Genomic DNA, 22919 nt, shown 5'->3' on the forward strand with positions numbered 1-22919 from the left:
ACTTGAGCTCACAAACTTTCTCTTATTTAGTCTATGTATGGTGGAATTATGTCATTTTATGATATTTGTTCGTTTAGTCAGTCATTGTGAACTCTCTTCTAATCGCTCACTTTATTGGTCGTGTTGTATCAAGACATATTGGATGAGGTAAATAATAATATCAGTTAGCCAAATCAAAAAATATTATACGGAGAGTGGAGACAATTAATAAAAAATCTTGATTTTTTTGTGGATAGTTTACATGGGTATTGTTGTAAGCCGTTGCAACGTACGGGCAACTGACTAGTTGGTCATCTATAGGTTGATCCAGTGGCGGATCCAAAAGTGGATCAAAAGAGGAGGGCCAGATTATTTGTTTAGATTAAATTAAATGATACAATCGATGTTTGATACGACAAAATAACAAGATACAATTTAAATATGGTTTAGTTTAACATGAGACTTTGGGCAGGGTCCTTGAGAGGGAACCGTTGGACGCCTGGGGCGTCGGACTTCACCGGCGAGCAGAGGGGGAGCGGGTCAGGGACCCGAGTCTCTTGCAACCTGTAGCCGAGACGCCAGTTTTGCTTCCAACTCGGGTCACGACTCACGAATTCCGTCCCATTCCCATCCGCGCGGACGTCTCCTCACGCAACCTGTAGCCGAGACCCTCTCACACGCTTGCGATCTCCACCTCCGCGGTTGCCGGCCGACCTCTTCCCCGCCGCCTCCGCCGCGCCTCGGGGCACCGGACCCGTCTCCAACCCCTAGATCTCGCGCCCCCTCCGCCCCGCCGGCCGGTGGTCACGCCCCGCCTCTCCCGCCGCCGGACGAGCTCGCCGTGGGGCGGAGAGGTCGCCGCCGGCGACAGGAGCCACGCGATGTCCAGGGAATCCTGCCCTTTCTCCTCGCCTCAGTCCTTGGGGATCCATCCGTGCTAATTTCCACCGTTGGTGAGCAATTCCCTAGACTAATTTACAGGGGGCCGTTCATTTCGCTTTGGTACTGTACTATGGTTTGTTCCGTACTCGAGTATGAATCATTCTGCAATAACCCACACACAGCACATTCTCAATTGATCGTGCTTGCCACTCCAGTTACTTTAATGGCCCAGTTCAGCGCGACACGAGTTCTCAAATGGGTCCTGTGATCCATGGGATTCTGTGTGACCTGCTCAGAGTACTGCTAGCTTGCACAAGTTCATTTATGAGCTTCTCTGCATGCTAATATCCATTAGTAAATTCAGTGTGGGAAAAAATGATCCTCTTTGTGGCTATCTTTTTTCTTTCCATTAGAAGTGAAATTATAATATCAGGAATGGAAATCCGTAACAGCTAAAATGATTGAATTCTTTTTTTTATTTTGCTCTGTATTTGCAGGCTTGCAGCCTTTTGTATCGAGCATGTGCTAAATTGGGCACGCAGAAATATCATCAAGTATGCTGATATTACCGTTCCGAAACATCCCAACTTGCCAGCATTGGTCGGGGTAAATTTGTCAAGTTATCAATTGAAGTGTGCTTGGTTATTGATTTCCATTAAATTGCAGCATAGCTTGCTCTTCATCTGAAAGTTTTCGAGGGTAGATGTTTATCGTGCACCATGGTCGTTGGTAATGACATAGTTGACATGGTTGGGTGCTAAAAGGACGAGAAGGGTTTGAATAAACGGTCCGATGAACATTCTACTTGAGCTTAAGCATCTCAAGCTCTTTAGCATGCCCGCAAGACCTGTCATCTGTAAAGGCCTTCTGATAGTGATTGCCCTTATTTTGTTGAGAGCAATTGTATCTCCTTTTCTTGCTATAGATTCATCTGAGAAGAAAGAATTTTACGAGTCCACAGCCCCTGACTTGCTTCCTAGAATTAGACGAGACAAGTTTCTTGAGGTCCCACAGATCATATGGGGGTTGAACAATCAGAAGATTGCATTCGCCAGAGCATGCTTGACTGCAAGATTCCTGAACAGATCCCTTCTCATGCCAAGCTTGAGTGCTTCTCTCTTCTACAAAGAGGTTGACTTGCTGCAGCCTGTCAGTTTTGACAAAGTGTTTGACTTTAACAAGTTCAATGCGCGTTGCCATGGCTTCGTAAGGTTAGCTCAGTATTCAGAAGTTTCAAATCGGACAGAGCCCTTCAAACTCCAAAAGGGGACCGGTAGAAGGTGGACGGCAGACAGAGATTTGGATCAACTACAGCAATCCATAGGCAGCAATGTGGATGACTCTGAAGTCATTGAAATCGTTGGGAAAAATCCATTTCTGTGGCCTGACCACTGGCCAGTCAAAGACTATGCCAAAATCTTCGATTGCCTTGTCTTAGTTCCTGAGATAGAAACCGAAGTGGTCAAGGTGATATCCAAGATTAGAGAGGCAGGCCAAAGAGCAAGACATGAAGCTGGGGGTTCTCATAGTAAGCAGAGGAGAGATAGCTCAACGAATCCGCCTGTACCGTATGTTGCTGTTCACATGAGAATAGAAAAAGATTGGATGATACATTGCAAGAAGTGGGAGCAGCGGTCCAAGTCACATGAAATCTGCAGTAGTAAAGAAGAGATCATTCATAAGGTCTCACAGATCACTGACCTACGTCGGCCGGTTGTTGTTTATCTTGCGGTAGCTGACAGCCTTCTTGAAGACGATTCAATAACCAGTGGGTGGAGAGTGGGTATGGTTGCTTACGAGAAGAAGAAGCTTGGTGTTACTGACATCTACGATCGTCAGCCATATCTTATAAAGTCTGCCATCGACTTCGAGGTGTGCTCGAGAGCAGACGTGTTTGTCGGCAACAGCTTCTCAACATTCTCCAACCTCGTAGTGCTGTCCAGGACAGAAAGGCTGTACAACCTGGGAAAGGCGAGCTCGTGTGGCGAGAACATCGGGCTTTCGTCGTATGCGTACAATGTCATGGGCGACGATGGTGGACCACAGAGATGGATGACAGATATGTCGGACACAAGCCTGCAGAGGTTAAGTTACGGAACAAATAACGTCTCATGCCACTGACTTTGACGCATAGCAAACTTGACTGAACATGATGTATACCTGAGGAAGAGTCCTTGCCCGACTTCGCTTTTTATCGGCAAAGGAAGCAAGTATGTGCAGCTAATTTGACGTGCTTCTGTGTTCGAAGCTAGAGCCCACATGTCGCACTTGTGAAGGACTATGGCCAAGAGTTTAGATGTGCTTAAAAGTGTTGACAGTGTTGGGCAGTTTGTAGTTTGTATAACGCTGAATGCTGCGCGATGGCTTTTACCTGGGACCCTTTTGTTTTTTTATGGTTTCAGAATCAGACCTACACATTCAAGTGTATTTTGTTCACATGCAGCGTGTGTGTTTTTAAGATGGTTTGCTGTGTTCTGACTTTTTTTATTTCAATCGCCCTCAATGCAGTAAACCTCCTTGCAAAAAGGACCAGATGCTTGCTATTTCTCCAGGTTTGGAACTGTGTGAGAAATAGGGGTTGGTGGGAAGATTATTTGGCGATTTTTTTTTCTCTTCCATCCGATTTTTATATAATATGAGGATAGCCTGTGTAGCAGTGAGAGCTATCTTTATTGAGTAACCAGATCATGCAGTCTTTTCGTATTTGCGGGATGAAGACAATGCGGGGTGAACACAATGCAAAGTGAAGATTTTGTTTGCTTTATGACCATTAGAGTTTATATTAGAGCCTCTGGCACTTCTGTTTTTCTTTAAAACTAGAATCTTGATAAATGTAACTGAATTTCTATCTCCTGGTTCAAATGTAAATGCAATGGGCATCTTGCCCTGTTTAATCATTTTTGAAGTGCGTGTAGATTTAGCTAAAGTTTTTGACAGAATTGAATGGAACTTAATTATGTCTGCTATCACCAATTTGGGGATGCCTTACGTTGTATATGGGTGGTGCAAAGGTTCATGGGTTTTTCTTGAGCTGGTCTTTTTTTAACTAGTCATATGCTCGGGCATATAATTGCTAAGGTTTATATATATAACAAATTTTATTTTAATAAAGAACAAATTTATGTTTTCTATTGATTATGTGAAAATTTATGTTTTCTATTGATTAGGTGGTTGTGAATGTGGAGCAATAACCAAGGTTTAAACACTCGCATAAATTCTTCTATTATAATAGTAGAGAAGATATTACAGGAGTGTGGGTTGATTCTAAAAAAATATAGGTTTTTAAAAAACAAAATAGACGCGCGACGAACGTTTAAACTGCTACTTTAATATAGTAAATATAAAGATATATAACGATCGAGTTTTAGCAAAGTAGAAGGATTGCCCTCGCCCCCTGCTTATAGATGTCTAAATGGGCCGGCCGTGCCGGACCGGCCCGAATTAGCTAGTAGGCCGTACTGGCCCACGGGCCCTAAGCAAGGCCCAAGCACGACCCGATAGGTTAATAATCGTGCCAGCACGGTCCACGACCCGACGAGTCTAACGGGCTAATGACAATATATGACGTTTAAATGATAAAAATATCCTAAAAGTATGCATGTTTAAAGGTTTAAACCATATTTATTAGCTCTAAACATTTATTTACACCCACATAACCAACAAAAACACATGTTTCTTGTGTTTTATACTCTATATTAATTATAATATATGTATTTATATGAAAAAAATAGAAAAAAAATAAAATCGGGCTGTGACGGGCCTAGCCCGTCGTGCCACGCCTTCGGTCCAGGCACGGCCCGGTGACCGAGCCGGGTCGGTACGGGCCTGGTTCACTACGTGCCGTGCCGGATTTTGAGCCGCCCGGCAAACCCGATCTATTTGGACATCTATACCCCTGCTAGTCTAAGGGGCGGACCTAAAAGATAATTTGACTGGAGGCACACTAATGATAATCATCAGGTTAACCTCACATTTATTTCTCTCTTGGATCGGGGTCTGGCGGAGCGCCCGTTCACCTGAACCCGAAACTTTAATATGCGACCCTGAACTGCAATCTGGATGGAAATCCCCAACCCAAACTGAAACCTATCCGCCCGCCGGGAATAGTTAGTTCAGGGAACATCTAGTGCAGTGAAGTTTTTTTAGAATAGTTTGAGAACCATATTTTTACGAGAGATTTTTATTTTCTCAAGAAAAATAGAAATTCTTTGAAAAAACAAAGTTTTCAAACTAGCTGTTACCGAGAATTTTATGTAGGATGATTATTCGCTGTAGCCTAAGGACCTGTACCAAGAGATTACAGAAGCATCTGTTTGTAAATCATATACCCTGGATAGTAAAATCTTTTTGAGTTTGCTTGGAGCACCGAGCATCGAGGAGCAAGAGACCTGGTATAGGAAAACTGCTGCCAAATTTCCCTTCGCTCTGCCGTCCATACTGTCTATACGTCTGTCGGGTAGTAGGATTTTTACACCCATGCGTGATGCGTTCCGCTTTGCAGCTCCCGGATCAAAAGCTGACACAGCCTTTGAGCCGCCAACCCCCTCCCCCCCCCCCCCCCCCCCCCCCCCCCCCAAAGTTGCAGCGCAGTGCTGGTACCACTCGAGCTTTGCCAATTGGCGCCGCCACCAGCCCGCTGTTCCCGGGACCGGGATGATAGCTCTCCAAATCTGCCTCCTCCCAATCTAACACCAGTCAGCACGGTTGTGCTGGTACCCCGGAATTCAGAAACGCTCTAGCTATCAGTTCGAATTTTTGGATGGTAATCAACCTCCCAAGTAGGAACAGGACAGTAGTGGTACTGGCAAAGCAAGCGCATCCCAATCAGTCCCCGTGGTCAGATGACCAGCAGCACACACGCATGCCACCCTCTGAAAAACGATCGAGAGCGCTGGTGCAGAGTAGCACTCAACTGACTCAACAGCTCAAGTCAGCAGCAACTCACCATGCAAAGAAGGTGTCGGTTCATGGCTCGTTTCAACTTTGAAAGCTGTTGAGTGTCTGTATTTGCAAAGCAGAACTACTGTCTTGCTATCTTCAGTGTCTGTCAGCTGTACTTTACTAAGTACCAAACCTGTTTTCAGGTTGCTTCACACAATGATTCTACAAGATTAATTATGCACAACCGGAGAGGGTCTTTCCAGTTCACAAACCTCTACATTTCATCTAACAATAGACGATGATATCATGTGAAAAATGCGCCAAGAACAACGTAGCAAAAAAAAAGAGAAAACAAGCAAAACCAAATCACAAGTACCCTTCGCTGAATCACATCACTTGTTGTATACACTACGGACCAGAGCAGAGACCTGACCTTGGCTTTCGGCTCTATTGGACTTGCCATTCTACACAATCATCGAAGTCACTGCTAGAGCAGTCAAGCAACGCGTTCTGCTGCCGCTCGTACCGGCAGATGTAGTTCAGGCCGACGAGCAGCTCGCAGACCGCCGCCTCCGTCTTCTCCCGGTCGGCGAAGTACAGCGTCTGCAGCAGCAGCACGCTCCGCTCCGACACGACCCGCTGCTGCTGCTGTTCGAACTCGAAGCTCCGCTCGGCCTGCCACCGGACCGTGTTGTGGGCCATGGGGGCGAGCCACGCCAGCGTCGTCTTCTCGAGCGTCTCCCGCCAGTCGTGCGCCAGGAACGCGTCGTAGATCGCCGTGCTCCTCGCGCGGGCTCTCAGGCTCTTCCTCAGCGCCAGCTTCAGGCTCCGCGGCAGCATCTGGTACAGCTCGTCCCGCGCCTCCTCGCCCACGAGGTGCGGGTACCGGAGCAGCTTCTCGACGACGATGACGATGTTCGCGTAGTGCAGCGCGAGGGCGGAGCCGCCGACCGTGGACGCCGGCGCGAGCGATGTCACCGTGCTCTTCGGACCGAACCGCCGCGCCTTTCTGCCGATACTGCCACTGTTCGGTGCTGGCGGCGTTGTGGTGGTGGTGGTGGGTACCCCCTGCTCACTGCTGAATGGTGCAAGCATCCCTGATCTGATTGTGCTGCTGATGCAGCTGGAATCTTCTGAGAACTCGTCCTCGAGCATGTCCGTCCATGGCGCTGAGCTACTCAAGCTCAAGCAGTGCATGAACATCTTCCCGGGGCTGGCTCCACAGCTCGACCGAAAACTCACTGGCCGCGACATGTCTGGATGATCGACTCTGCAGATCGGCGCTGACCTGCCATCGCTGAGACTGCTTTGGAGTACGGGGCCTGAATCTGCTGCCACCATACCGGAGAGCTGCGGGATTTGCTCGCATTGCCCCGACTCGCCGACTCCCGTCATGGCCAGCAGGTCGAGCCCCAGAACGGGGTCGCCGAACACGAGGCGGATGCGGCCGTAGATGGCGCACACGGCGCGCGCGAGCAGGAGCACGGCCCTGTCGTAGGTCCAGTTCCAGAGCGACGCGTCCCTGAGCCGGCGCACGTCGTGGCGACGCCACCGCGCGCGCTGCTCGAGCGCGCGGCGGGCCTGGTCCGTGGGCGGCCTCCGCGCCGACTGCTCGAGCTCGGCGAGCGCGTCGAGCTCGGCGTAGAGCGCGGCGGTGGCGGCGGCGACGCGGTCGAGCCTGCGCACGAGCGGCGCGGCGTCGGAGCGGGAGGCGACGGCGGCGAGCGCGCCCGCGTCGGCGCGGCCGGCCAGGAGGTCGGCGTAGACGTGGCCGAAGCCCGCGAGCGCCGGGGCCGCGCACCGGCGGCCGAGGCGCGAGGCCACCGCCGCCACGCGGTTCAGCGCGTCCAGCTTCTCGGCGAGCGCCAGCGCCAGGAGGCGCGCGTCGTCGCCGGGCACGAGCGCGCGCACGGCGTGGCTCCCGAGGCACTGCGGGCCGAGCAGGCGCGCCGCCTCGGCGTCGGAGAGCGAGCGGTAGAGGCTCGCCGCTCGCGACATGGCGTTCGCCACCTCGAAGGACAGGATACCCACCCTGCCGTCGCCCCCCGCCGCGCCGCCGCCCTTGGCGCTCGCCGCCGGCCGCACCTTCTTGGAGGAGGAGAACGACGGCGACGTCGCCGCCATCGAGAACACCTTGTGCACCAGCGGTTGCGGCTCCGGCTCCGCCACCATGCCTCCGGCCTCGTCGTCGTCGGCCCCACCTAGTAGATCCTTTTTGCTTTTGCTGGGAAAACGAGTGCGTCGACCAGCCAAGAAGGAGGTTTGAATTGGAACCCTCGGTCAACAGCAGCAAGCGCCGAGCGGCAGGCCAGCGAAGCGAGCACGCAGAGATGTCAACACTCCAAGACAAGGCAAGGCTGGTACCGGTGGAACGGAAATCCCAAAAAAGAGAGTACCATTTCTTGTGGGGAGTGGCGCGCCAAGAGAACCCAACGTGGAGAATAGAGACGGAGGATGACGAAGGATTGAAGGAAGCGGAGGGGACGACGCGGGGGGGGGGGGGGGGGGGGGGGGGGGGGGGATGAGCGAAGAGGAAGCTAGCAGTAGCTACGAGGTGTGATGAGGGGAGGCGACGCCATTGATGCGCCCAACTCCTCGCTGGTGGCATTTAAAATCGCCATAAATTGGAGCGGGAGCAAGGCAACAAAAGCAAGCAGCCGCCGCGGGCGCCCCCTCGGCCTGCCTCTGCCTCACTCACCTCACCTCGTCAGCCCAGGGAAGCCGGAGTAGCGAGCGAGTCATTATGGGCTGACTGGTGCAATTGTTGAGTGCATCTGCTTCTGCACCCGACCCGGGGATTGAAGGGCAGGTGGCATTTGGGGGTGCAGAGGATTCCTTCTACCATTTCACGGTAAAGTACATGGCCATCCTTGTCAGGATCAAGGTTTTCCAATAGCATTAGATTTGGCAGCTAAAATCACACGTACAAACCTAAATTTTTACTCTAAAAAATATTCTATCATGACCAGCGAGAATTTCTACTCTATCTCACGGTGAAGTAAGTGGCTGTAGGACTTTTTTACTGGATACGTTACTCCATCTGTATCGTTTCCTTCACAGTTCTTCAGTGCAGATAGCCTAAAACGTGCTAATAAACTTACTGATTATTAGGCCATTCTCATTAGAAGATTCATTACACGGTTTCCAAAAGTGATACATCAATTTTTATTTATAAAAACCATGTATCCTAAGTTTTATCCAAATAAAATTCTCTCTTATCACATGAAACTCTCTCCGTATCTTTCATTATAAATATCGTGTCATGTCATCAAATATAGTGATACGTCATCTCATTTAATAAAAATGAAACTACGATCAAGGAATGGCCTTACTAGCAATTGGATTGTACATGCACCGATCTATTCTATACAGATCACCATTGTGATCATTTCACGGGAATCACTGCATGTCGGCGCTGTGCTGTGTGTTGGGTGTGTCCTCTACAGCCGGTCAATAGAGACTGGATTGGGCTTAACCCAACTATCGTTCCTTTAATCGGGCCCTTGATCGGGAGGGTCCACACTAACCTCGGTTGGAGCCCCCAGACACACGACGCTATATATAGGACTAAGGGGTCGCAGGAAAAACTAACGCTAGTACCTCGCCCCAAAACCCTAGTCCTCAGAGGCCCCATCGCCTAGACGTCGGAGTGTTTAGAAACGCGACAACCTACAGCGGCTCGGATCCCGATGCCTGCTGCTTCTCTGCAGGGCGACGGTATGAAGATAGCAACAACAATAAAGGTGTGTTTCCCCGTTCCTCTCAGTAGATAGTAGATCAGATCTACACGTCATCAAGATTTTACTTTCAGTTACAGACGGATTGGTATTCTAGGGACTTAGGAATCGATCCTAGGCAGTATAGATTCTAACAATGGTATCAAAGCCGTCCTAAGAACCCTAGATCTCCTAATCCGCATCAGTTTTATGAGATCACAGAAAAGTCTCGGATCAACATGATTGAACTATTTTTTTCGTTTATCACCCGAGAACAGATAGATTAAAATAGAAAGAATATTTTTTATCTCTCGGGTTAGGGTTTACCTAACCCTAAATCTAGGGTTTTGGCCACTAACAGAGATTTGGTCTCGGCCAAACCCAGAAGATTCGAGATAGTAAAAACAGATCGATGTTTTAGGGTTAGGGTTTAATAACCTAACCCTGATCAGTTTTAAATCTGGGTCAACAGAGATCACAGTGGCTCGGGATCTTTTACATCCACGGCCTAGATGACAGAGCAGATTAGAAAAGGTACAAAAAAATCCTCACAGAAAATCTACGTTCTATCAACTCATAACTCGATCCCGAATATTACATTAGATCCATCTCATACATCACAGAGAACGAGATCGAGTCAAAGAGGTAAGGGAGATAAGATCTGGGCGTGCACAGTCACAGAAGTCGACCAAGAGGTCGACCCCTTTTCTCTGCTGTCAACAGGGACAGCTGTCGGCGTTTGACCGACGGCGGCGCGCCCTACTGAGGGGACGCGCACACCGGCGGTAAAACCCGCATGCCCCTGAACATTAATCCGGTCATCCTCGGATATGTGAGCCGGCTGCGCGCTCAGGCAGCGGCTAGCTCACCGGTTTGAGCTGTTCGGTGGGGAAGAAAGAAGCAAAGAACAGAGCAGGAGAAGAACAGAAAGAGAGGAAGCCAGCCTAGATCCGTTTGCCAAGCCATGGTGCAAGGAAAAAAAAATAGAGAGAAGTGGGAGGTGCGGTCGGCCAGGAAGAAGAAAAGAAAAAAAGTTCCCAGGCGGCCGGCTGTCTTTGTGGCGGCTGGGGATAAGAAAAGAAAATGGCTAGGGTTTGCTGTCACCCCGAACTCCACGCTATATATAAAACCTGCATAGTGCGCCGTGCACTCCTGACCGTCGGATTATATCTAACGGCGCTGGATGGAGGTGGAGGTGCGGGAGGCGCCCGCGGCTAGGCCAGATTCGTGGCCCAGGCCCAGGTTGCGGCCTGGGCGCGCGCTCCCTGCTGGCAGCGGCCAAAAGGTGGGCCGCCTTGATGGGCCAAGAGGCCGATCAAGCCAAAATGGCCTCCAATTTTTTTTTTCGGGAATTTGTTTACTATTTCCAGAAATTAGAAACACAGAAAAGAAATAAGAAAAAAAATAGTGCAGAAAATTCAGAAAATATCTTAGAAATATTTTTCAGTTATAGAAAATTACAGATATATTTATGGACTATTTTATTCCGCTGCGTACTTTGGTACTTTATTCAATATTTTATGCAATTTTTCAGTTGATTATGAAACCAACGTTGATTAATTTATTGACTAAATTGCATAGAATTCAGAAAATTTGTGGTAATTGAATATTCTAACCAACGTTAGATATTGTTACCACATTTTGAACAGAAATAAACATATTCTAGATCATCCAACGATGGTTTTAGAATTTTAGAACCAGATTATTATTTGTTTTTCTATGCACTATTGTTTATTATGAAGCCTACGTGGATTAATTCTCTTTAAGTGCATAGAATTCAGTTTTTGTGGTGATTGAATATTTTGACCAACGTCGAATATTGTTGCCACATTTTATACAAGAATTAAGTTTTCTAAATCATCTAACGATGGTTTAGAATTTTAGAACAAGAAATTTTGTAGATCACACATGATTATTATTTGACCAACGTCGAATATTTAATTCATGCAAGTTCTATGTTTCAGTATTTACTTCAGATGTCCTAAATATTTTCTATTTTACTTTGCAAAAGTGCACATATTGGCCTATTAGTTGGTCAGACAAGACAGATTAAACCGTTATGTGGTATTTATTGTCACTTATGGCGGGAAAAGATTGAAATGATAACTACAGTGGATGAAATAGATTCCTCACTGTGTTTTGAGAAACCCATTAAGCCTACAGTAGGCTCACCTTAGGATGACCTTAAGATGGCGCCTTAAAGCATCTATAAGGTCAATTGAAAAAGATCCAAGTGTAATGTACTTGATCATAATAAGAGTCTCATCCAGGATCCTATTGAGGGTGCTATTCCAGAATATGAGACATTTCATGATCAGTAAAACACCTGTCTAAATGGACAAGTGCTATATAGATCAACTCGTGACATAGTTTGTCTAGAAGAAGGAAAGGTTGATAAGTCAAATAAGTGATTCTATCAATCTTCCCAAACTAAGATTCCTCAAACAGAACAAGACCTCTAAGAAAGGTTCAAGAATAAGATCAAACATGATCACGATGTTTTCTATATGCAACAATCAGACTGTTTCTCAGATCCCCTGAGACCTGCCTCTATTGCAAGAAGACAGGGCATACAATAGAAAGTGTTCAGAATTCCTGCAATAGATGCTACAGAATGTAATTCCATACAAACCTAAGGCTCCCAGAGGGCTGAAAACAGTTACAGTGGTTAACGGAAAGCAAGCAGACACTTAACTTCATTTTCGTGATTAGACAATCAACACATCCAACATCACTTCGGTGATAGAGACTGTGTTATTCAGTTTTGATAATAAAGAGTTTGGTCTCGCCATCTGACGAGACATGCTTTATTTATCTTCGCACAGTGGTGCTAGATACGCCAGAAAATAAACCAGCCAACATTGGCAGGAGTAAGAAAACAATGTGATGGAGAAACCTCGTCGAAATTATGGTACTATCGTTTGGGCCATATTTTGAGGGGGAGAAAAGAAATCTCGTTAAGGGACGGATTCTCCATCACCTAGACTTCACAGACTTAGAGCAATGCAGAGATTGCATGCACAGTACGAGAGTGTTAGAAATTATTCATACAGATATATGTGGTCCTTTTCCAGTTAGGACAGTAGATGGGTTTGACTTGTTCATAACCTTCACAGATGACTACTCTCGCTGCGATTATATTTACCTTTTTTTAAGGGACAGATCATAAGATGTAGACAAGTTTAAATAGTTCAAGGCTGATGTAGAAAAACAACACGATTTGAACACAAAGATTGTCATATCAAATCGTGTGGGGGTAATGTGGGCACCATACTGAGTATGGACAGGTCCCAGGATCCTTTCGCGAGGTTCCTAAGTGAAAACAGTATTGTAGCTCAGTATTCAACACCTGGTGAACCGCAACAAAATGTGGTTTCCTAAAGGCGTAAGAAGAACATTGATGGACATGGTAATGAGTATGTTTAGTTACTCTAACTTACCATTGAGTTTATGGATGGTGGCTTTAAAAACCGTATGCAAATACTCAACAAAGTTCCTAGTAAATCAGTGGCTAAAACTCCATATGAGTTGTTGACTGGCAGAAAGTTCACGCTCAACTACTTCAACATATGGGGTTGTCCAGCAGAAGCTCGAATATTTAATCCTGGACAGGAAAAGCTAGATGAGAGAACCACTAGCTACCATTTTATTGGCTACCCTGAGAGATCGAAGGGTTACAGATTCTACTGTCCAGGCAGACAAACCAAGTTTATAGAAACCAGACATGCCATTTTCCTAGAAGATGACATGATCAAGGGGAGTAAGGTACTCAGAGAGGTTGACCTTCAGGAAAGAGGATGTATGTCCCGATTCCGATGGTTGAAGAACCATACTTCTCGATACCCGCTGTGGTTCCACCAACGGTTGTAACGACTCGAGGTGAAACCCCTGCTGCAAATATTGTATCACCAAGTGCAACTACTACAGAGCAAGTCAGTACACCTTCTGCACATTCTGGCTCTTCTGAGTCGGTTGCACAGGAGAGTTCACATGACAGTAGTAGTGTCACGCCAAGTGATGCACTAATGCAGGAGCCCCAGAACGAACCAGAACTAGAAACAAAGTTTATGAAGGTCTCGAAGGTCTAGACGATCTGCGATTCCTGATGATTATGGAGTTTACACAAGTGTAGACATAGAAAGCGATGAGATTTATATGTGTGAGGACATCGATGCAGAAGGTGATCCCACTACATATGAAATAGCTATGAGAAGCGCAAGAAGACCAAGCGTGACTCCAAAGGGAATATAGAAAGAGACAAGGACATGTGGCCAAGGCGTTCACACAGTGAGAAGGCATTGACTACCATGAAACCTTCTCACTTGTCCTAACAAAAGATTAATTTCGGATCATTATGGCACTAGTGGCTCATTTGATCTAGAGCTCCATAAGATGAATGTAATGACAACATCACTAAATGGAGAGTTAACAGAAAACGTGTTCATGGCACAACCAAAGGGTTTTGTCATGAGCAGTTAAAGAAAAACAAGGGATGTCACTTATGGAGGTCCATTTAAGGATTAAAACATTTCTCCAGACAGTGGTACATCAAATCTGATCAGACTATCAGAAAGTTTTGGTTTCGAGGAAAACGAGGAAGACAATTGCATTTATGCGAAGTCTAAGAAAAGTATATCTTCCTTGTTCTGTATGTCGATGGCATATTTTTTAGCTAGTAGTGATAAAGATCTACTAGCGGAAACAGAAAGTTTTCGTTCCTCGAACTTCGATATAAAAAAAACATAGGAGAAGCCTCTTACGTTTTAAAATAGAATTTCACAGAGATAGGCATAATGAAGTATTAGAACTCTCACAGAAGTCATACATAGAGAAGTACTAAAGAAGTACAGTATGCATCAGTGTAAGGCCACGCCTGCGCCAATAGTCAAGGGTGATAAGTTTGGGAATCATCAGTATCCCCAGATTCAGTGACAGAAAGATCAGATAAAGTCAGTACCATATGCTTCTACTATCAGAAGCATTTTGTATGCTCAAATATATATTCGCCCTGACTTAGAATTTACTACCGGGATGTTTGGGAGATATCAGATCAACCCAGACATAGAACACCGTTAAGCAGTTAAGAAGGCTCTAATGTACCTCCAAGGTACGAAAATGGCCTCATGCTAATAAACAGAAGATCTAGTTCCCTACTTCGAGGTATAAATTTACTATATCTGGGGGAGTTATTTCTTATAAAAGTTGCAAACAGACAGCGAGAGCATCGTCGACAATGCACGCTGAGTTTGTAACCATGCATGAGGCAAATGGGCAGGCAATAAAGATAAAGAAATTTGTACCCGGATTAAGAGTGGTTGATAGCTTAGAGCGACCACTGAGAATTTACTGCGATAATGAGCCAGCGATACCGTATTCCTATAACAACAAGTCATGTGGCGCTGCCAAGTTCATTGACTTTTAGTGTTATGTTGTTAAGGAGTAGATTCAGGATCAAACCATAAAAGATGAGCATAACAGAACATAGCAGATGCTAGCGGATCCGCTCACAAAAAGGTCTTCCACCCAACGTGTTAAGATATCACGTAGCCGGCATGGGTTTAAGGGAGTGCCTATGATCTTGAATCACAGGGGCTGCAGATTGCAACCAAATAAAGTCTTTTCCGTTCTGAAGCAGGCGAGCATGTTGTAGTCAATGAGTGCGATGATACTTAATCGGTCATTGTCACACATTGGTCTCTATGTGTAAACTTGTCAAGGGATGGAATCCAGAAAAGTTGAGTACAAGGAATGTAGAGAACAAAGGGGAGATTGTTGGGTGTGTCCTCTACAGCCGGTCAATAGAGACTGGATTGGGCTTAACCCAACTATCGTTCCTTTAATCGGGCCCTTGATCGGGAGGGCCCACACTAACCTCGGTTGGAGCCCCCAGACACACGACGCTATATATAGGACTAAGGGGTCGCAGGAAAAACTAACGCTAGTACCTCGCCCCAAAACCCTAGTCCTCAGAGGCCCCATCGCCTAGACGTCGGAGTGTTTAGAAACGCGACAACCTACAGCGGCTCGGATCCCGATGCCTGCTGCTTCTCTGCAGGGCGACGGTATGAAGATAGCAACAACAATAAAGGTGTGTTTCCCCGTTCCTCTCAGTAGATAGTAGATCAGATCTACACGTCATCAAGATTTTACTTTCAGTTACAGACGGATTGGTATTCTAGGGACTTAGGAATCGATCCTAGGCAGTATAGATTCTAACACTGTGCACGTGAATGGACATCGCCGATCTTGTGATAGCACGGTTCGTGCTGCCGTCGTTTTTAGTCACCTCCTCGCTAGACGGCCTCCTGAAACATTAAACTGAACTGTGTGCAGCGTTCGTTTGTGCAGAAATAGACCAGAATTCGTTTTAGGTCATCAAAATTTATACTCACTCCGTTCCAAAATAATATTGGTTTTAACACTTAGTTTTAGTGTCTATATTCAAATAAGTTATGATAAATCTAGACACATATATAAAACACATATCTAAAGCATTGCATGAATCTACTAATTATCTAAAACAGAACAGGCCCTCCCTAAGACTCTCTTCAATGGTGGACGCTAGCGCCCCCCTCCCCTCTCTGTGACGGCTACAGGACTCCTCTTACCGCTACAACGGTGCCCCCTACCGCTGCTACAGTAGTAGCGGCTGGTGGGTGTGCACGCTACATCAAGGGGTACAACAAGGGCTCCACTTGCCTCGGTTTGTGTGTACAGAAGTATTTATTAGTTAGGAAAAAATTGATAATAGATGATGAATAGGTATGAAAATGGTATTTTATGATTATAGTGGGGTATAGAGGAAGGATTTAGGGGGAACCGCTGTACAGGGTGGAGATATAGGGGGAAGAGAACGCTGACGTGGCACGTGAGTGGGATATAGAGGGAGAAATTTAGGGGTAACCGCTGAACACAGTTAAAGAGTTCGGTATCTGTTTTCCGCTTGAGAAAGTAGTTGCAACGCTGAGCGTGTGCGGTGACCGGTGAGCTCTATTCAACGGCAGCATTTAATTTCCATGCACCAACGCGCCACGATCACACAGGTCAACGCTACAGAAAATGCGGAGGATGCAACTAAACACCGGAGCAGGCAAACTGCCCAAAGCAGCAGCCCTTTTCTCAGCTTCTATGTGTTCCATCGAACACTCTATATTCTAGACTGGTCGCTGGCTCCATGGGCGGCATTTCATTAAGTACCTAGTTTGTTTTGTTGGAATTGAATTCTATTCTAGTAATCATAATTTGGACACAAACTAATTAAGTTAATATATTTGTATATGTAATATATTTGTATATTATTCTAAATCATATTAGAAAGATAGTTATATGTTACACTTATGTTATAAAGAAGAAAGTAGAAGAGTGTGCTATAAGTTATACATTAAAAAAATAGTATGTAAATCTATTGAGAACGGATGAGTGAATAATATCGCTGGAAGTCTACAGGTACAAGTTATATCCGAGTACTTTAAGTTTTGGGATTTGATTCAGGGGTATAGCTTCATCTAGGGCTCCTTGATATGCATAGATGGCTACCAACATCCTCAGGGGAATACTCTAGGGGAATACTATGTAAAATCAGCTTATGAACAACTTCGAGCTAGGTCAATTTTGTTTGAGCCAAGTGAAAGGATATTGAAAAAATGGGCTCCTCCGCGATGTAAATTCCTTTGTATGGTTGGCCTCACTAAAAAGATCTTGGACGACTAGCTCGTCGGGGCCTTAACCACCCAAAAAGATGCCCTCTATGTAATTAGCAGGAAGAAACAATCGAAAACATTATGGTGTCCTATGTTTTTGCTAGGGATATTTGGTTTCAAGTTCTAAGCAAGTTGGGCTTGCAGTTAATATCTCTTGGGACTGCTGGCGTTGTGTCCAGGAATAGTGGAGGGAGACTGAAAGCAAGGTGCCTAAAATCCAACAAAAGGGTTTTAATTTCATTGTGATCCTAGTGGTATGGTGGCTGTGGAAACACATGAATACTTGTGTGTTTGATGGTGCTTCCCCAAACATCAACATATTTATGAAGATGCTCATTTGTGGAGCCTGGCTGGGGCAGTAGACATTCGAAGATTTTGGCTTTAATCCTAGCCTAGGAGTGCTTAGTTGGTTGTTGGTTGTAGTCTATGTGGTTACTCATGGATAAATATATGTATACTTGTGTGTAGAGATGGCAACGGGTATGTACCCATCGGGTATTGCCTTTGCATATCCGCACATGCAGAATAAAAATATACCCAACATAATACCAATACTCGGTTGCAGGTAAGAATATTTACCCATACCCGAACCCGAATGGGTATTGTTACCCGACGGGTAATCAGTACCCATCAACCACCCAATACAAATTAACTAAGTTACTAAAAGTCGTGTCTGGTTGGGTTGTGTCTGTGAAAAAAGCTGTTATGGACTGTGAATTGTAGAAAAAGCTGACGTGGGATATGAGCTGTTAAAAAGCTAAAAACTGTTTAATGAAAACCACTAAAAGCCGTTAAAAGTTTTTCAATATATGTTTTTACAATTTTATCCGAAAAACCACTAAAAGCAGGTACATAAGTGCTTTTAGTTTTGCACTACAAAAAAAGTCAGCTTTTAGAAAAAAATGTTTACTGAATCCAGCTCTTTGATTTGGATTTTGGCTTTTAGGGGGCAAAAACCAAACCAAATAAAAATCAGTCACGCGAGCGCCCAGCAGCCCGAGCGGCTTGAGTGGAACGCTGGTTGCTGCCGTGTGCTCGTGTCAGCCTTCTTGACTGCTTGTGCTTGCCCATCACGCCCGTGACATGGTCACACAAACGGTCACAACGCACAGGGCCCACGGCCCACGGACAGTTCGTGAATTGGGCTGTTGGGAAATACCGGGCTGTGTACACAAATTGGCGGGTAGAAATTACCCACAGGTACGTAGCCAAACCCGTACCCAATATACCCGATGGGCAGATCCAGCTACTATGATTAGTGTGTGCTAGAAAACAAATAAAAATAAAAAACAAAAAAAGCACTATCAGGACTCGAACCTTAACTACTAAATACAAAATATAGCTTCAAAATATAGCACTTACAACACTATGCTAATTATTCTTATATAATCTTAGAGTGTGCCGTATCCATATAGACCACTCACTGGGTCCACCATGCCGATAGGTAGATGTCCTCGTCCAATAACATATCCACGGGTGATAAAATGCTTCAACACCCACCTCTATGACTAGTTTTCGGGTAAAACCCGTCGAGGTTTCGGATACCCATTTTTATCTTATCTGTCTGTCTGGCCGCCATAAGGAGGCCGATTGCTGTACTCTAGGGTCCCAAACTTTCTTGTTAATATAACGATGCGTTGCGTTTTCGATAAAAAAATGTACTCTGCATGGACGGTACTTGTCATTTACTTATCTGACAGTTTTTTTGTGGCTCTAACTTTTGTTCAGACATTGTTTTTCATCCTTAAATAGATATCTGAAAACACCCCGTTCAAAATACATATGGGCTACGAAGCAAAATACCCCCCCCCCCCCCCCCCCCCCCCCAAAAAAAATAAAAAATAGGTCCCTGAAAACATGTTTACTATGTGCTGGAAATATTTCAGCCAAGGACGAAGCAAGAGCTCACTGTATTTTGCATGATCTTAAATGAATTTGATTCCAGGTCAAGTTACAACTTACAACAAACAAAGGCATAACTAAGCAGGCTTACAGATGCTGCTGGACTACAAAGAGAAGACCAATAGCATACCAAGAAATCACCAAAGCCTGGCGAGCTAGAACAGCCAATGCTTCTTCTTAGTTTTCCGTGTTGGAAGATCTGAAAGGATAAGAGTGTGAGGTCAGATGAGCTAGTATGCCATAAAAAATCCCAGCAATTTTTTGGAATACATGCTATCAAATATCGGCAAGCAATAAGAGAATAAACCCCTCACCTTCAACTGCATACAATGAATTGTAGTGTACTTCACACCAGAAACTTAGCCAAAGCTCTGCAAAAAGGTACAAGCAAATAATGAGGCACCAAATCTTACACTAAAATTTACTGACCTTGTATTGTGCATGTGGATTCCAGAAACTTAACAAAACTCTATAATAATGAAGGGAAATCACAATACCAAAGTGGTCAGAGTGATGATAGGATAAATAGTTGATATATGATATAGACAGAGAACTGGAGAAGACAGGACAGGATCCAACTCTAACCTCTTGTTGGAGTGGCATCTCTGGGGACTATCTCAACTAGGCATGTGTCTCTAAACGATGTCAACAGACATATTTTAGCAGCAAACTGGTTTAACAGATAAAAATGGTTGCTGTTAGCAAATCCATGTCATCCTACTGATAATATAACTACTTAGTACTCTATTGAAACAGTTTGAAAGAAATATTTTCGAGAACTACGATACAAGACAATTATACAATTTCTCCCTCCAGCCAAAACTCACAACTAAGTGACATTTAGGGTATCAAATATATTTGTACTCACCAAATTCTATTGTAATGTCTATAAAGTGTAGCAAAAATATAATACTATGATACCGCTTTTAGTGACAAATTTAACAGTACCAAATTTTAAATCTCAACATGTAATGGACCAAATGTAGATAGTTTGGTTAGATGCAACCAAAACTGCTACAGATTTGTGAATGGACAGTGTAAGCTTAAAATTATCTGGGGGCATTCTATTAAGTACAGCTAGAACTAGATGCCACAAGATAAATAATGCCAAAACCTGTAGATAAAATGTTTTTTACCCTGTCTGCAGCTGCCTGTAAGGTCACATGATCACCCCATTCCCCAGACCTAAGGTGTTATATAAAAGAAAGGCATGCATCAGGAAATGAGAAAAAGAAGTCACAAGACAGAATTAGGCATCTTGAATTTGTTACAGACTAAAACCTTTTCATTTTCTTCAAGTAAACCTTATATTCCATTGGCACATAACCTTCATAGTGTTTCCTGAACTCCTTCAGCTAAACAGAGAGAGAGAGAGAGAGAGTACTTCAGAACATTCACATATCCAGGAAAGCAAGCTACTTTTCCTATGGAATAAATGAATTCTGTAGGTAAGAGATCTTTTAGAGAAAGAGAGAGGGAAAGGTGGATATACCTGCTTCACTACCGCCTTCCTCACATGTTTGTGATAGTCAGGATTGCGGAATATCTGGTCTGCCAGAGCTCGAAACTGCAACAAGAGAAAGCACAACATGGAGAAAGCGTAAAAGACAACAAAGCCACCTCGTCAATGAACCTAAATATCGTAATCAGATTTGCTCTTAGCAAGAAGAAGATATAGTAAATTACTACCAACTAAGTAGAAGATGGATTGAAGCAATAGTACTCCCCCTCCCGACGACCTATTAAGTCTATCGATACAAATGGATGACAAGCATAACACAAATCAATTAATCTACAGAGAACCAGATTATTGATGTAGAGTAATAATAATATATCTCGATAAATTTACTTCATACAAATGAAAAGGTAATTCTGTACATGATACAAAAAGCTAACCTGGCAATTCCCATCTCCTTCTATTTGATATTCAGCTAAGCCATAAGTGCCTAATCTGTCACCAAAAAGTTCTGAGGTAAATGAACCTAACAGGAAAATAGAGGATAAAAGCAAGTGCACCATAAAAACTTTACCTTTCTAATAATGATTCATGATCAATTGTCGCATTATTAAAATCTGGAATTTTCCCATTAACACGTGGAGTGTGCTGCCATTAAGAACATCAGCAAATTGTTACAGGGGCTAGAGTTAAGCTTGCAGCATAGTGAACTGCTCAATATGGATGCTGATTAAGTGATTATGAAAGCTTTCACATAAATATGCAGAAACATATCTATTATGTTGCCAATTTTCTTTATTGAAGTCTACATGGACATGCTCTATCTCAACCCAAACAGCTCAATAATAATTTTCTCCAATCAGAAAATATGGTACATTTAGAAGGTAAACTTCAAGGAAGCAGAGGTGCCAGCATTATCAGAGAAACATTGCACAACAGTGAGATCAGTACCGGGATCGAATCTAAGTGTGAAAGGCGCTTTCCAAGACTCTTGGCACTGTTTGTTGTGTTTGTTGCTTCGGTTATAAGGGTACCGATGGTCAGTTCCTCCTCACTCTCCTGAGTGCTGCTGCTAATACTTGAGGAAGAGCTCTTGCTAACACCTTCCTGCTGTTCTGTCATGATACCTCACAAGGAACATTTGAGGTTGAATGGGTTGACTGTAGGCTGCAAATTGAGAAAGAAAAAACAGTTCAGTAATGCATAACAATATGGATGATGAACTAACCATCATCTAAATGGAACTGGTGGGTATTGGGTAGAAACCAGGTAACCATCATCAAGTGGTTTCTACACTAGTAGCATCCATCCATCCAATCTAACCATTACGACATCCGCTGCTTGTTACTCTCGAATTATGACTGCAGCTCGTGAGAAAAAAGTTTACCACTGTCCATACTGTTTCAGAGTAAATATGAAGATTGGTCTCGCAGCTTACGGATTCCTACTGGCTATTGCTCATTTCTTGGAGCACGTAGATCCCAAGTAACCACCTGGAGTCCTTTTCGTAAAGAAAGAATTATATGCGAGCTACTAGTCAGAAAAGACGCGTCATTCCACAATCTAGAAGCTTATTTCAGATCCGAAGCTTAATTTCTAAACAGCGGACTTTTCTCCAAAGAAAGTAAGAAACTGTAGTCCAAGAAACGAACGAACACGCAACGGCACATCGAGTCGGCGAGACGCGCGCACCGCGCAGCCGCGCTGGCCGACGGCACCAGGCGCCGCCGTCCCCTTGGCAGTGCCTACCGGTTATCCGCGAGAGAGGCTCTCCACGGAGACGGAGCTAAACGAACCACAATAAGCGTTCACCAGCGAAAGGGGGAGCACTAAGGAAGGAAAGAGACGCATCCAACACGCAACAGGAAACAGAGTAGAGCTTTGCGCCGCCGGGACCGGTGGACCCAAGGATCCGGGCCAGCGGGAACGCTCTGGTTCCGGCTCCGGAAGAGCCTAGAACTGGCGCTGCCGCGCGGAGGAGAGGACTCTGAGGAGACTCACCGGCTGCTCGGATCGGAGGCGGTGGCGCGCGCGGGGAGAGGGAGCCGCTCCAACTGAGAACCTCCTTCGCTTCTCCTCTCTTTCTTTTTCCGCACCAAAAGGAAGGCAAGTCTCCGTGTCCGCGATGCGTGTGGAGATTAACCGAAATGACCTTGGGATAGGTGTGAAAACGGACAGACGTCGGATAATAGATTATTCTATATCCTACTTAATTTATTTTAATTGGATTTAGGATCGGATAGTTTGAAACGAGATAGATATGCATATAGGAATCGGATATTTATTCGGACAACTAAGTGACAAATGTAAGTATTTTTTAGTTGGATACATGCTGATAACAGATACTATGAGATAATGCATACATTGATTAGTATTCGCACAATACTTCAACATGACAATATA

General features: G+C 44.9%; 3 protein-coding genes across 4 annotated transcripts; 1 reads left to right on the forward strand and 2 right to left on the reverse strand.

Annotated features, from left to right (window-relative positions):
* Positions 1-662: 662 nt before the first annotated feature.
* On the forward strand, positions 663-3296 carry LOC100382271 (O-fucosyltransferase family protein). The gene is made up of 2 exons (NM_001175022.1): positions 663-932; positions 1359-3296. Exon 2 carries the CDS (start codon positions 1654-1656, stop codon positions 2980-2982), a length of 1329 nt encoding a protein of 442 aa, NP_001168493.1. The 5' UTR covers positions 663-932; positions 1359-1653; the 3' UTR covers positions 2983-3296.
* A 2682-nt stretch (positions 3297-5978) lies between these two features.
* Positions 5979-8210, reverse strand: LOC100382579 (uncharacterized). Its single transcript, NM_001398740.1, has one exon. The coding sequence runs from the start codon at positions 7912-7914 to the stop codon at positions 6190-6192; it is 1725 nt and encodes a 574-aa protein (NP_001385669.1). The 5' UTR covers positions 7915-8210; the 3' UTR covers positions 5979-6189.
* A 10817-nt stretch (positions 8211-19027) lies between these two features.
* On the reverse strand, positions 19028-22709 carry LOC100285337 (Cysteine-type peptidase). 2 transcript variants are annotated; one of them, XR_004858211.1, is made up of 10 exons: positions 22518-22709; positions 21468-21683; positions 21091-21164; positions 20957-21011; positions 20553-20627; positions 20342-20415; positions 20197-20245; positions 19646-19730; positions 19375-19529; positions 19028-19259 (listed from the first exon to the last, which is right to left on the reverse strand). XR_004858211.1 is itself a non-coding variant. In NM_001158229.1 (10 exons), exons 2-10 carry the CDS (start codon positions 21636-21638, stop codon positions 19216-19218), a joined length of 684 nt encoding a protein of 227 aa, NP_001151701.1. In that variant the 5' UTR covers positions 21639-21683; positions 22518-22618; the 3' UTR covers positions 19072-19215. The 2 variants fall into 2 exon arrangements, 1 of the variants encoding a protein (NP_001151701.1); NM_001158229.1 differs by having other exon boundaries at positions 19072-19259; positions 19375-19431; positions 22518-22618.
* Between the last annotated feature and the right edge of the window lie 210 nt (positions 22710-22919).

Source organism: Zea mays, chromosome 5, assembly GCF_902167145.1.
Source record: "Zea mays cultivar B73 chromosome 5, Zm-B73-REFERENCE-NAM-5.0, whole genome shotgun sequence".
NCBI classification, from domain to species: Eukaryota; Viridiplantae; Streptophyta; class Magnoliopsida; order Poales; family Poaceae; genus Zea; species Zea mays.

Excerpts from the sequence above, each read along its gene's own strand:
- LOC100382271 (NM_001175022.1), top strand. The coding sequence starts at position 1,654 with ATGAACATTCTACTTGAGCTTAAGCATCTCAAGCTCTTTAGCATGCCC.
- LOC100285337 (NM_001158229.1), bottom strand. The coding sequence starts at position 21,638 with ATGACAGAACAGCAGGAAGGTGTTAGCAAGAGCTCTTCCTCAAGTATT. Across the intron at positions 20,246-20,341 it reads TACTTGAAGAAAATGAAAAG|GTCTGGGGAATGGGGTGATC; the intron begins GTTTTAGTCTGT and ends ATAACACCTTAG. Across the intron at positions 19,731-20,196 it reads TACAGGCAGCTGCAGACAGG|TTTGCTGCTAAAATATGTCT; the intron begins GTAAAAAACATT and ends CTGTTAAACCAG.
- LOC100382579 (NM_001398740.1), bottom strand. The coding sequence starts at position 7,914 with ATGGTGGCGGAGCCGGAGCCGCAACCGCTGGTGCACAAGGTGTTCTCG.